General features: G+C 36.2%; 1 protein-coding gene across 6 annotated transcripts in view; it reads left to right on the top strand.

Annotated features, from left to right (window-relative positions):
• Window positions 1–15,005, top strand: part of Ae2 (anion exchange protein Ae2) — an 834,322-nt gene that overhangs the window by 368,953 nt on the left and 450,364 nt on the right. For all 6 annotated transcript variants that reach the window (XM_090404845.1, XM_090404844.1, XM_090404848.1 and 3 more), the window contains one exon: window positions 12,767–12,918. In XM_090404845.1, coding sequence (XP_090260971.1) covers window positions 12,767–12,918 — 152 coding nt within the window. The remainder of the gene's footprint in view (window positions 1–12,766; window positions 12,919–15,005) is intronic.

Below are 15,005 nucleotides of genomic sequence, written 5' to 3'. Positions count from 1 at the left end.
GCGCATAGCCTAGTGGCTATGTGCTTCGCAACCATATGCCTGGGGAAGGAGTGTCCTAGGTTCGATTCCCGTTGACGACGCAAGGAGCTTAAGGATCTTCCTCAGTCATAGCCAAGTTAGCCGGTCTTGGGCATGGACAGCAGGGTTTTTTCCATCAGTTTATCTGGGGGTTTTCATCCTGCAAGCAGGCAAACTGGTCCAGTGAACACACACGGATTACAATCAGACCCAGCCATAGGTCTGATTCATCACCTATGCTGGTTCTGGAGCCCGGATAAAATTTGCAGGTACTGAGATGGTGCCGTACCTCCCCATAAGACTCACGACTGTGTATCATTATACGATTGTTATTATTATTAACAGCATGGAACTGTCAATTCAGTGTTGCCCAGTATAAGGTTCTGAAATTTGATAGGCAACAATGGGATGCAAAGTATACACATAGCAGGAAAATTTTGGAGGAAGTTGAGAATATAAATGACCTTGGAGTGATGCTGTTGGACAAGAATCCGAAGTTCAGAGGTTACATCGCACAAGTTGTAATGACATCACGTTGGATTATGGCAATGAAGCAGAATACCTTAACTTGTAGAAATAAATCTGGTTCCATTGTATAAGGTCTTGATCAGGTTTTGTATCGATTATTGTGCACAAATTTAGTCCCCTGGTTTTCATGGTGATGAGGATATATTGGAAAGAATGCAAAGAAGATTGACTAAGGTCATTTCTGGTCTTTGGAATGTTGGATATGAAGACAGAACTGAAGGACTGCAGTTTGCAAAGCCTTGTGAATAGGAGTAAGAGAGGGAATATGATTGAGACATTTAAGTTGGTAAAGTGTTGCTACCAGGTTAATGTGGAAGAAATTTTTCATAAGATGAGAGAAGGGAGTAAAACAAGGGGGACATATCTGGAACTTGTGTAAGGAGGGTATGAGCAGGGGCACAACAAATAGGTTCTTTGCACGGAGAGTGGCACTGTCTGACATTGTGATGAATGCAGGTACATTGAATGAGTTTAATTCATGTTTTAATGAATATTATGTATAACAGTGTTTGCCTCACATGATTAGTCTTTAGACTGCATGGAGTTCTTGTGTTAATAATAACAAAATCAAACAAAGCTCAGAAAAACTTAAGTATCAACTGTGAAAAATGAAATGTACACAGAACATGTCATCTGTTCTCTGTTTTTCAGACACATTGTAGATGATTCTTGGAATAGATAAAATCATTTGTTACGAGATTATATTAAAATCTTTCAGATGTCATTCAAAATGAGTTCCTGTTGTCCATGAATTGCATTCATGGACAACAGGAATATCTTTTTAATATAAAATATCTTTTTAATATGCTTTTTTAACACATGATTTCATCTTTTCCAACAGTGATCTATGAATTCTATGAGGGAGAACATGAAAATACATTGTTCTATGCATGTCTTGTGCCTCATTTGTTGATAGTTGTCATATTAATAGTTTCCATATTTATAAATTTAGGGACACAAAAACACACGTGTTGAACAGATTATTTTATTAATTACTAATAAAATAAAACTTGACGTTTCAACCCCTGAATCTAGGTCATCATCGGAAGGATACATGTGTATAAGGAACCAAGCTACATGCTCTAGCCCTGTAAACCGGTAAACTAAATCTACGTACTTAATTAATCCTTTTCTCTAGCCTGACCTCTAGTGATTAAAAAAAAAATTTTTTTAAATACAACTACAATAAACTGCTAAAGTCCTCATGATTAAAAAAAGAAGAAAAGAAAGTATTAATAGTTTGTTCTCTTTGGAGATGTATACATCCTGAAGATGCAACCAGTCATTTGATTTTTGTGTTTTAATCTATATTGGTGTAATATGACTAGTTAAAAATTCTTTTTTTAAAAAAAAAAACAATCAAAATGCTTATTGCTTTTCTGAAAAGGACAATTTGGGCATTATCCTTTCTTCCATATACTCAATTACTATTTCAGAGAAAGTCTAATTTTGTACTTCCTTTTATGCACATGAATGAGTGCTTTTCTACTGAACTTTTGTCTGCAACTCTTCTAGTTTCCTCTAAGCTGTTTAAATGCTTGCAGCATCTAGTGAACATCAGCACTTACCTCATATACCATGAAATCACCAAACCACCTTTCCTCATCCTTTCACCATTTACAACTATTCTTGTAAAACTTCTTCTTGGCTTTGCATATTAGGCAGTTGTTTGCCTGCAACGTTTTCAAGGGTTTAAAAAGTCTTCTGCTCATCTCCTCCTGATCAGTGTCCTTTTGGTTTAGATTTCCAGGCAGTATTTCGCCATCTGTTCTCATTCATTCTTTCTACATGGTTTTTCCAGTTCTTTCTCTAGTTTGTGATGTCTTCTGTTATGTTAATTATGGATAATTGTTTTCTTATTTTTTCATTTCTTATCTTGTCTATTCTTTTATAGCCTGCGAGCAGTCTTAGGATCTTCATTTCTGCAGCTTCCACTTGTCTTTTATCTCGTTCTTCCCAAGTCCATGTTTCACTGGCATATTTCAGAATTGATTTAGCTATTATTTTGTATAGTTTTATTTGGGTTGTTCTAGACATCTGTTTATTGAAGTGTCTGTTCAAAGTTCCAGTGACTGCTAGGAATTTTTGCTTTTTATATGCAGTGTCGATTTTTCCATTGGGACTTATGTAATTTCCAAGATATTTAAATTTGTTCACTTGTTCTGTTACTTTGTTGTAATGACTAGTTTGTATCTTTTAATTTCTTTACCTTTGAATGCTGTTGATTTTGTTTTATTTATTGAGATTTTCATGTTATACTGTCTATTGCTTCGTTCAATATGTGTAGATTTTTCTGTAATTGGTTTTCATTTTCATCAAAAATAACTTGATCATCAGCATAAAAAAGGCTGGTTAATTTTTTATTTCCTATTTTAATTCCTATGATTTTGCTTTCCTCCATTCTTTTGATTTTTTTTTTTCCCATATATATCATCATCATCATCAAATTCCTGACATGTACCCTCAAGGGGTGTACAGGATATGATAGTACTACATGAAAAATTTACATCATTACTAACTTCCTATCTACAATTTTCCTCCAAATCAGTCTATTACATGTAAAGACTCCAGTATTATCATTATCAGATCTTATATTTCTATTGTCTAAGGCACATTGTACCGTATCAATTTACCTATATCTTGGTCTTCCTCTGGGTCATTTTCCTGCCAACCTGACAGAGAACACTTGTTTTGCTAATCTTTCCTCGCCCATTCTGTTTAAGTGACCATACCACCTGAGAGTAGCTCTGCTAATGCGTTCCTGGATGCCGACAATATCAAGTTCTTTCTTAATATCCTCGTTTTTAATATGATATTGCCATTGATGTCATCTGTTCATGCCTCTAATCTTTCTCAGGACTCTATTATCTGCGGTCTCTAGTCTTTGGTCAAGTGTTTTTCTTCTGACCCAGCTCTCAGATCCATAAGTTAACACTGGTTGGAACACTGTCTTGTATACAGCTAATTTAGTGTTCCAACTAATTTCTCTCTTATTCCATATGAATTTATTCAATTGTCTTCCTACCATACCAGCTTTGTTGATTGTGTTGTCTATTTCCATATTTAATTTACCATCTTCAGTAAAAATCGTGCCTAAGTAGCTGAAATGTTTTACTTGTTCCACAGGTTCCCCGCTCACAATATAGTTGACATTTATTTTCAACAATTCTACCTATTTTCATTGTCTTTGTCTTTCTAATGCAGACCTTCATACCATATCTATTACAACAGTTATTCAATTTAGTCAGGGAATCTTGAAAACTTGTAGTGGATTTATTCAGAAGTATAACATCGTCCGCATGTTATACTCTTAAAGAGCAAAGCAAAGAGCTGACATTAACATCTCCAATTCTGATATCATGTTTAATATCACTTTCCTTCATAATGTGATCCATATAGATAATGAATAATGGGGGGGGGGGGAATAATGTACATCCTTATCTCACACAAGATTGAACATTGAACCATCTTCTTGTACATCCTTCAATTCTAACTGCCGACTTACAACTCAAATACAGACTAAGTATTGCTTGATATAATGCCCCATTGACTCCATACAACTGTAGCGTATTGAATAGCTTCTCTCTTGGCACCTTGTCATATGCCTTTTCCAGATCGACAAAACTTAAATACAGATCTTCGTTATATTCCCATGCTTTCTTGACCATTTGTCGTAAAGTGAAGACCTGATACTGACAGCCTCTATTTGGCCTGAATCCAGTTTGTTCTTCACCAAGCTTTTCTTCCACAATTCTTCTCAACCGTTTCTCAAGTATACTTGCATAGATCTTTCCAGGAACACTCCGTAGGGAAATACCTCTGTAATTTTCACATTCAGTTTTATTTCCCTTTTTATATATGGATACTATTAGAGCTCTACTCCAATCAACGGGAATTCGTCCCTCTGTCCAGGCTTTCTGAACTATGCAGTGCAACCACTGTAAGACTTTTATACCACCATACAGCATTTCTGGTGGAATATCATATACTCCTGCTGCCTTTCAACATATCAAGCCTTTGATGGCTTTTTCTACTTCAAGTATGGATATGTATTTCTGACTGTATGCCTGTTGAGTGTTTTTTACCACTGTGCTATCACTACTTGTTTCATTTAGCAATTTTTCGAAGTAATTACTCCATACTTCAAGGATATCTTTTTCTCCTGTTTTCATGTCACCTTTATCATCTCTAACTCCTTTTACAGCACTCTTTCCTCCATTTCTAAGCTTCTTCAACAACCTCCAGAATATCTTACCACCTTCTTGATATTTATTTTCAATGTTCTTGCCAAAGTCCTCCCATGACTTGTTTAGCTAGTTTTACACAGTGTTTCGCTTTCTTACATTTGTCTCTGTATTCTCTAAGAGCACAAGCTGAGTTATTTGCCAGGAACTTATGATATGATTTCTTCTTTTCCTTCACTGTCTCCTTAACTTCCTGTGTCCACCATGGAGTTCTGATTTTCTATCCTTGCAGACAACCTCACCACATGCCTCTCTGGCTGAATCAATCAGGGTTTTCTTCAAGTCTTGCCACTGAATCTCCAAGGTTTGGTTCCTGTTCTCAAACTCTTTCATTTTTTCTTCGATAATCTTTGTGTATGTTAGTCTACAGTTGACATCTGAGAGTTGCTCAACTTTTATTTGTTTTAAAACTTTCTTACATGTTATTCTTTTCAATACGAAATTCAATTTTATCCTGCTCAAGACTAAATAGTGATCGCTTCCAATTTCAAATCCTCTGTACACTCTGGTGTCCTGCACCAAGGAGAAAACATTCCTATCAACAATAACATAATCGATGAGACTTTTCTTATTCCTTGCCTCTTCTCTCCATGTGAATTTGTGCACATTTTTATGTTGGAAAATGGTGTTAGTAATAAATAGTCCATGTCCTGAACAGAAATCCAACAAGTATTTCCATTATTATTAGCTTTGCTTTTTTCTCCAAATTTTTCCAGAATATTTTTGTATGTCTGACAATCATTTCCTACTCTGCTATTCAGATCCCCAAGGACCAGCTTTTCCTTTTACATTGTGTCAGTTGCTTTTTCTAAAACATCAAAAAATTCCTCCACTTCTACTTTAGTAGAACCTTTTGTGGGACCATAGGCACAAATAAGTCTCATTGTCCAGTTCCCCATTTTCACATTTGCCCACATTACTCTACTTGAGACTGACTGCCATTCAAGAAGATTAGCCTCGTATTTTGTGTTGAATGCTATGTCTATTCCTTCTTTTCCTTGATTGTCATTTCCTGAATATAACATTTTGTATTTATTGCTCAGAAAGATCTCACCAGTTTTTGTCTTTTTTGTTTCAGTCACCCCTATTATATCGATCTGATGCTTATCTAATTACTCAGCCAGCTCCATTTCTTTGCCATTCAGGCTTCTTATGTTGATAGTACTGATCTTTAATTCTGGTGATGTTGAGTTGAGGTTTGTTCCAGTAGCTGACTTTTCGCTGTTCGCCCTGGTTCTCTGGCGAAAATAACGGGGGCCTTGTTTAACCATGCGACGCCCCAGCTGGCATGAAATTTTGTCATGTTGTACCATCATTTTTTATTTTGGTTTAACCAATAAGAATACAATTTGTTCGGCTAAATCCCAAATTGCCAGCCCATCCTCGTTCGTTCAGTATCCAGGTAGATACCTAACAGGGTGCACCATGAGAAGGTGAGGATTGGACATGTCAGAAGCCCTGGTCAGTTCTCTGCATTCCTTTAAAGGCTATGTGGAGGTCTCCTCTCAGTTATACAGCTTTGACCATTAAGCACCCCCTTATATATTGAAGAGTATTGGTGATAATCCACTTCTTTGAATGAGACCTCTGTTGGTTTTAATGTTTTTGGTTATTTTATTATTAATTTTAATATAGCTTTCTTACATTATATTTGCTATTGCTTTTGTGTTTGAGGTGGAGCTTTGAATTCACACAATATATTGATTAATTTTGTTCTGTTGATTTGATCGTATGCTTTCTTATAATCCAGGAAGGCCGTATATGTTGGCAGGTTAAATTGTATTCTCTTTTCTAAAAGAATAGAATTTTAGTGTAAATGTGAGATCTATGCAGAATCTTCCTTTCTTAAAGCTGCATTGTTCTTCTCCAGTAATTTCCTCATCCCATGGTGTTAATTTGCTTTTAATTATATCTAGATATATGTTATTGCACATATTTAATAAGGATATTCCTCTGTTGTTTCTGCATTCCTTTCTGTTTCCTTTTTTTGAATATGTTTATGACTTGCTTCCTACATTCTTGTGGGATGTTTCCTTCTTCCCATATTCTGTTTAGGAATTTAATTAATTTAATTGAAATGGTTTAGAGCTGTATTTGTATAGTTCTGAATTTATTCCATCTTCTCCTGTAGCTTTTCTAATTTTTTAGTTTTTCCAGTATTTTCTTTAGATCATTTAACTGTATTGGTTCTTCATTCTTGTAAACATTATTCCCTTTTTCCCAAAGGACTACATCTACCTTTTATTCAAAATGAATATCAGTGTATGAGAACCACATATTAACTTGCTACAATCATTTTGTAGTGATTTACAGAAATGTAATCACTAATAAATGTTAGTGTAATGTTACCACATGTAGTACTAATGTGCTACTATGATAAATATAGTTTAATCCTTTATCCCAGTGAGAGCAAACAAAGTTTGCGCCTGAAAATATCTTCAGGACTGAATATAGTGTTGTACTATCTTACCTGGGTAAGTAGTACAACACCAGGCAACTCGTAGCAAAGGTGGAGCAAGGTACCAACACTCCTATCCCAATCTCCCATAATGCAAAACACATCTCCTTGTGGATATGTATATGTATACTGTTATGCATTAGGGGATTGGCCACAACCCAGACTAGTTTCGACCTTTATTGAGGTCTCTTCAGTGGGAGCCAGGCCCAGAGTTGGAGATACCAAGCAGAAGCAGTAGCAAAGTCATCTTTACCTATAGGAGTTGCCAAAAGGTTTGCCAAATTTTTTTATTAAATTACTCTGGATTTAGAGAAAGATGTTGAAAGTTTATTTTTCACTAGGTTAGACTATGATAAATTTAGTTTAATCCTTTATCCCAGTGAGAGCAAACAAAGTTTGTGCCTGAAAATATCTTCAGGACTGAATATAGTGTTGTACTATCTTACCTGGGTAAGTAGTACAACACCAGGCAACTCGAAGCAAAGGTGGAGCAAGCTACTAACAGTACTTTGTTTGCTCTCACTGGGATAAAGGATTAAACTAAATTTATCATAGTCTAACCTAGTGAAAAATAAACTTTCAACATCTTTCTCTAAATCCAGAGTAATTTAATAAAAAAAAAAGGTGGCAAACCTTTTGGCAACTCCTATTGGTAAAGATGACCTTGCTACTGCTTCTGCCTGGTATCTCCAACTCTAGTCCTGGCTCCCGCTGAAGAGACCTCAATAAAGATGAGAACTAGTCTGGGTAGTGGCCAATCCCTTAATGCATAACAGTACACATATCCACAAGGAGATGTATTTTGCATTATGGGAGATACTGGGATAGGACTGTTGGTAGCTTGCTCTACCTTTGCTACGAGTTGCCTAGTGTTGTACTACTTACCCAGGTAAGATAGTACAACACTATATTCAGTCATGAAGATATTTTCAGGCACAAACTTTGTTTGCTCTCACTGGGATAAAGGATTAAACTAAATTTATCATAGTCTAACCTAGTGAAAAATAAACGTTTGACAATGTGCTACTATTTTTTTTTATAAGAAAAAAAATTTCCTTCCAAGATCTGTAATCTAGTCTACATCATTTTACATAAAAGCATCTGCGCTGTGTGAAGCAAAACAAGGTCCAACTAGGGAATACCTTCAGCATGTATTATATATCAGTCTTTAATAAAATACAATCCAAATCATTAATCTTTTTCCCTTATTATTATTATTTTTTTGTTTCTCATTTTTATTTTCTTCATCCATCAGAACTGTTAGCAGATGATAGATAGATAATTTGATTTATTGTCAGTTTTTAGCGAAGAAATAGTACTTATTTCTCTAAGTATAAGAAAACAAAAGTATTTGTGTGAAGTCAACTTCTGGTGGCTTGATCATTAAGACACTGAACACAAAGACTTGTTTTTTTATACTTGAAGAAAATAAGCATAATTGTTCATGGCATACTCTTCTCAGTTTAATATACTGCAGTGTATTATTCGTTATGAATAATTTATAGAGACTGCACTATTGTATTATAGAACTTACTTTAATTAGATTAAAATAAAATTCATCATTTCAATCTTTATATCAGTCATCTTCGGGACTAATTTATATATACATGCATACATACACTGAATCACGAGCTACGTTGGTACAACTGCTTTGGTCAGCTGTTGACCATAGCCTGAGCTCTGGTGAAAAATAAAATAATAAATAAATAGAATACATAAAAAACAAAAATACATTTGTAAAACTACATCAGCAGTTCATAATTTCCTATAGTTCATATATTTTAGTTTGTTTGTTGTCTGAGAGTCACTGGATCATTATCAAATTAAGTTTCTCTTCTGGTATTCAATATGTGGGTTATTTTTGCTTAAAGAATAGTTGGAATTCTTATTTTCTGGATGCTGTGTGGAATGTCAATGAGCCCTCCAAATCCTTATGATTTTCAGGCTATCATTTTTCTTAAGATTTGGTTGGTGAAAAGCATTTCACAGACTTCCTTGAATATCTATTTGTACAATGTTTTGGTCCAATGTACTAAGTGCCTTTCCTGTCGATCCTGTGGAAAGTATGAAGTGCATGGTCAGAAAGCCCTTCTTTTCTTTAATGAGGAAACTTGATGTGTATTCATTTTTGTTTGGGGTTGTACATTCTGTTTACCTTATAGGGTAGGGTAGGTTACAGATACACTGGATATAGTACAATCATGGGTGGGCAAGGGAAGGAAGAAGGTCTTTAGAAGAGCTGAGTGTACTTTCTCTTTTCATGCTGGTTTAAAAGTGGCTTTAAACAGAACTAATCAACAGTAAACTTCACTCTGAGGGTTACTTTTCTAGAGTGAAAGATAGCATTTGGTCTCCAAGATTTCCACATATTCTCTCTCTCTCTTAAGACAATGTTTTGGCATCTTGAAACATAATGCATTTTAGTATGTGAAACATTTTGTGAGAAGATAGCATACAATGGTAGTCTGAAAAGTTCTAGGCCTCGACCATAGATTATTATTATTATTCAGGCCGCCATGGAGTCGAAAGACTCATCGCGGGAGGTTGAGGGGAGATCCACCCCCCCAAGAAACACAAAGTCTATCATACCACTCCTTAAACTCATTGACCGTTCTCGCTCTCACCACTCCATCAGGCAACGCATTCCTTGGTTCAACCACCCTCCATGCAAAGGAACCACTCCTCACCCTCTTTCTCACAGTTTCCTTTCGTAACTTCCAGGGATGGCCCCTTGTCATGACTCCTTCCCGCTGTTCAACCAAGCGAAAGAACTCCCCAGTGTCAACCCTGTAACCACCTCTCAACAGTTTAAAAGTCTCAATCATATCACCTCTCCTTCTTCGATCCACCAAACTCTGCAGTCCACGTTCCCTCAGCCGATCCTCGTAACTATCCTTGTACATGGCAACACTATTGGCAAGATTTTATTTTCTAAGTTGGTACATCTGTCATAAGCATCCATGTGAAATTGCATATCATTCTATCAAGTAGTTTGTTTTATACAGCTGTCTGAAACAAAAGTATTGTTGAAATGAATAAAATTGAGCATCGTGTGGTTATAAAATTCTTTGTAAAAGAAGGTTTAACACCAAAAGAAATTAATTTGAAGTTCATAAAAGTTTATGGGTACTCTTCTCCTTCATTTTCAACAATGAAGAAATGGGCTGCTGAGTTTAAACATGGCCGTATCAGTCTTGAAGATGATCCACGTGAAGGACGTCCAAAAAGTGTAACAACACCGGAAATCATTGATTAAGTGCACAATATTGTATTAGATGACCGGCGAGTCAAAATGCATGAAATTGCTGAGACTATAGGCATTTCAAAGAACATGTAGGATATATTTTGCATGAAGAATTGCAAATGAAAAAGCTTTGTGCAAGATAGGTACCGCACTTGCTCACAGCAGATAGAAAACTTGCATGAAAATCTTTGAACAGTGCTTGGAGCGTTTTAACAAGAATAAAACTGATTTTGTGTTTGATTGATTACTACAGATGAGACTTGGATTCGCCATTACACACCAGAATCTAAACAACAGTCAAAACAGTGGACAGAAGCCAATTGCTCAGCACCAAAGAAGACAAACTCGGTTCCATCAGCAGGAAAGGTTGTAGCATCGGTGTTTTGGGATGCTAAAGGAATTTTGTTTATTATCTAAAACAATCACCGGGGAATATTATTCCGATCTTTTAACCAGAATAGACAAAACAATTCGTGAGAAAAGACCCAGCTTGCAGAAGAAAAAATCATCTTTCATCAGGACACTGCACCTGCCAACAAAGGTGTTTTGGCAATGGGAAAATTAAGGGATCTGCACTATGAATTGTTGGAACATCCACCCTATTCCCCAGATTTGGCTCCCTCTGATTTCTGTCTCTTCCCAAAACTAAAACTGCTCTTATTTTAGCAATATGCTAGCCTTTTATAATAGAGTTACAAGAACATTAGATGAGGGAAAGGCATATACTGCAATTTTCTTAAACTTAGCAAAGGCATTTGACAGGGTGCCACATGATAAGCTGATATTCAAGTTGCAGCACATGGGTCTGGATGTCAGATTGGTCAACTGGATTCAAGATTGGCTGTCTGATAGGTATCAGAGAGTTGTGTATGGTGGAGCAGTTTCAAGGAGACAGAGGGTTACAAGTGGGGTCCCATGGGGCTCAGTACTAGGACCTATATTGTTTAACCTTTATATTAATGACATTGCCAGTGGATTGCAAGGGGATATTCAGTTGTTTGCGGATGATGCGAATCTGGGAAGGATTATTAGTAATAGTGCAGATGTGGTAGCCCTGCAAGAGGATTTGAATAAGCTAGATAGATGGGCAAATGAATGGGGGGTATCAGTTTAATGCAGCAAAATGTAAGGTTTTGGGAAACATCGATGGGATGCTGCATACTCTATGGGAGGAGTTATACTGGAGGAAGTAGGGAGACAAGAGATCTGGGGTTGATGATTGATAGAAACCTGAAGTTTAGGGAACATATTGCAAAGGTGGTGAAAGTAACACAGAGGATTGCTGCAATTATGAGAAGGACACTGACCTGCAGAGATAAGAGGGTTATCATTCCATTGTATAAGTCTCTTATCAGACCACACTTGGACTATTGTTCTCAGATTTGGTCCCCAGGATTTGAAGTGGATAAATTAACTGTGGAATGGATACAAAAACGGATGACAAAGATGGTTTCAGGACTGTACAAGGATAGTTATGAGGATCGGCTGAGGGAATGTGGACTGCAGAGTTTGGTTGATAGAAGAAGGAGAGGTGATATGATTAAGACTTTTAAACTGTTGAGAGGTGGTTACAGGGTTGACACTGGGGAGTTCTTTCGCTTGGTTGAACAGCGGGAAGGAGTGATGACAAGAGGCCATCCCTGGAAGTTACGAAAGGAAACTGTGAGCAAGAGGGTGAGGAGTGGTTTCTTTGCATGGAGGGTGGTTGAACTGTGGAATGCATTTGCCTGATGGATTAGTGAGAGCGAGAATGGTCAATGAGTTGAAGGAGTGGTATGATAGACTGTGTTTCTTAGGGGGCACCTCCCCTCGATGAGTCTTGACAGACTTTATGTTCTTAGGAAGGACCTCCCACGATGAGTCTTTTGACTCCATGGAGGCCTGAATAATAATAATAATAATAAAACTCTTCCTCGCTGGTCATCTTTTTTCTTCAAATCAATAGGTGATTGCAGCTGTAGAGGGGAATTTTGCAGATCTTACTGAGAACCACTACAGGGATGGGATAATGGCACTGGAGAATTGCTGGAATAAATGTATTAGTCTTAAGGGAGATTATATTGAAAAATAAAAATAATTTTGAAATTATATATTCGTTTTTTCATTGTTTGGCCAAGAACCTTTCATACCACCCTTGTATATTTACTGTACCATCCAGTTTGAGAGTCATTGAATTGGGTTAGCATCTCAGTCAGGTGTGCAGTATATCTGAATTCCGTGTTCAAAGTTCATTCATGAAATCATAAATTTACAAACTGTTTATTTTTACATTAGGTCATCGATTTGAAGATCCTAGGGCATTTCGACGACATAAAATTCAAGCTAAAAGTTCTGTAGCTTCATTTATCCACCTGAGCAGAAAAGATGGAGAAGATGGTACATCATTTCCTTATGTTAAAAAACTATATGACCATCAACCACATGAGGTTTGTTTCAGATTATTTTGAGAATAATTTTATTAAATTTAGTTACTGTAATTGAAATAAGTTATCATGTGTCCTTATGGCTTTACTTTTGTTTTTGATTTTTACTTGTCTTACTTTTTTCTGTATTTATTCCAGAGGTTTAAAAATATTATTAATCCTAACTCTTAACTAATGCCTATCAAACTTGGGGGGGGGGGGTAATAGCAAAGTATATCAATATTTCAGATTGTTGTATATTATATGCCTAATGTTATTGCCCTTAAAAAGTGTCCCCTCTCCCTTACAAATTAATTTATGCAGTAGACTTGTAATTTTCAAAAATTGAATACCACATGGTGACTTGCCATTAAACCTTTGTAAGTAGGGTTTTAGATATATTGCATTTATCTGCTCATTCAGTATTCTATCCATTGATGTTATAAGTCCAGCTTATGTTTATACTTACTAGAATGTTATTTAAATATGCTAGAAATCAGAGTGAATGGAGTTATCAGCTCAATGTCGCATAGTGTAAGGTCTTGAAATTTGGTACTCAAGTATGGGATGAAGGGTATATTATTAATGAAAAAATTTGGGAGGAGGAGATGAGACATCTGGGAGTGATGGTGGGCAGAGACATGTTGCTAATATTGTTAGGATTTCACAATGGATTATGAAAATTATGAGAAGGCCTTCAACATATTGAAGCAAAGAGGTTCTAGTTTTTTTATGTTGACCCCACACACGAAAGTTCAGAATACCTTATAAGACTATAAAGCCATGTATTGGTAACTGATCAAGGAGAAACAGGGAACCTATTGATATGTTTCTTAAAGAGTGGGAGATTGTACTCCCACTCTTTAAGAAACAATGGGGAAAAACAGTATGGAGAAGATTGCTTCAAAGATTGAAGGTCGATGGAATGAAGGAAGCTGACGAGAAGTTAGTTCAGTGTGTTCGAAGCTAGACAGTGTATGGGAGTTGGCCAGTGGCCCTTGACTGCCTGTTGAGCAGGAGGGGAGTTTATTGCATTTCATTCTTATGACATCTGTTTTGGAATCATTGATAACTTTTTTTTTTTTTACACATGTTTCTGGCTGTTTTGTAAGCGAATGAGAAGCTGGTGTTTTGAATTTAAGCCACTGAACAGAAGCTAGATTTTTATGATAGAATACAAAGTTTACATTTGGACTACTGTGTACAAATCTGGTTGCTTGGTTTTCAAGGAGTTTAGGATTTTGTAGTCTAGAGAAGATTCACTAACATGGCAAAGTCTTTGGAATCTGGGATATGAAGACCAGTTAAAGGAATGCGAATTGCAAAGCCTTCTGAAGCGAATAGAAGAACAGGGGATGTGACTTAAACACATAAGTTTGTGATAGGATGTTACCACATTAATGTGGAGTAGACTTTTCAGAGATAGACAAGAGTAGGACAAGAGCCCACTGGAAGCTGTATGAGGAAGGTGTGAGGAGCAGATACTTTGCATGGAGAGTGGTTCATGAGTGAAATGCATTGCCTAAGAGTATGGTGAGTATGGAAACAGTGAACAGGTTTATTACACAGTTTGATCTATTTGTGTGAGAGTGCTGACCTTCCTTGATGAGTCTTTGACTCCTTGGAGGTTTGATATTAATAATTACATGAAGAAAATGGTGGAGAAACAGAGCACAAAGATAATGCCTTGAAATCATAGTTGATAACAGAACACAAAATATTATCATGTAATGTACACAGAACAACAACTTCAAAAAGTTCAAATGTAAAAAATAAATAATGGGAGATATAAGAAATATGAGAAGAGTATGAAGTATAAAAATTAAATTCAGAATTAATATTTAAATTTTGAAAGGTGCTATAGCTTAAATTAATGTCACTTACCTAAAATCTTTTTAATGAACTTAATCTGTGATTTGTGTAATTTATCAAAAAATAACCTAAAAACTTAGGCACTCATTCAGCATGGTAATTGGTCACCTCCAGTTAGAAAGAGAACTGGCAACAGAAACGATGAGCAGTATTAGTCAGCCTAAGAGGAGGGAGGAAATTATTAGCACTTCTAGTGCGGACAAATTATCTTCCTAATTGAGGAGACTTAATGCCCATTA

This window comes from Typopeltis vanoorti, chromosome 15, assembly GCF_054136105.1.
Source record: "Typopeltis vanoorti isolate ZY-2024b chromosome 15, IOZ_Tvanoo_1.0, whole genome shotgun sequence".
Lineage (NCBI taxonomy): Eukaryota > Metazoa > Arthropoda > Arachnida > Uropygi > Thelyphonidae > Typopeltis > Typopeltis vanoorti.
This window is presented reverse-complemented; position numbering and strand designations above follow the sequence as displayed.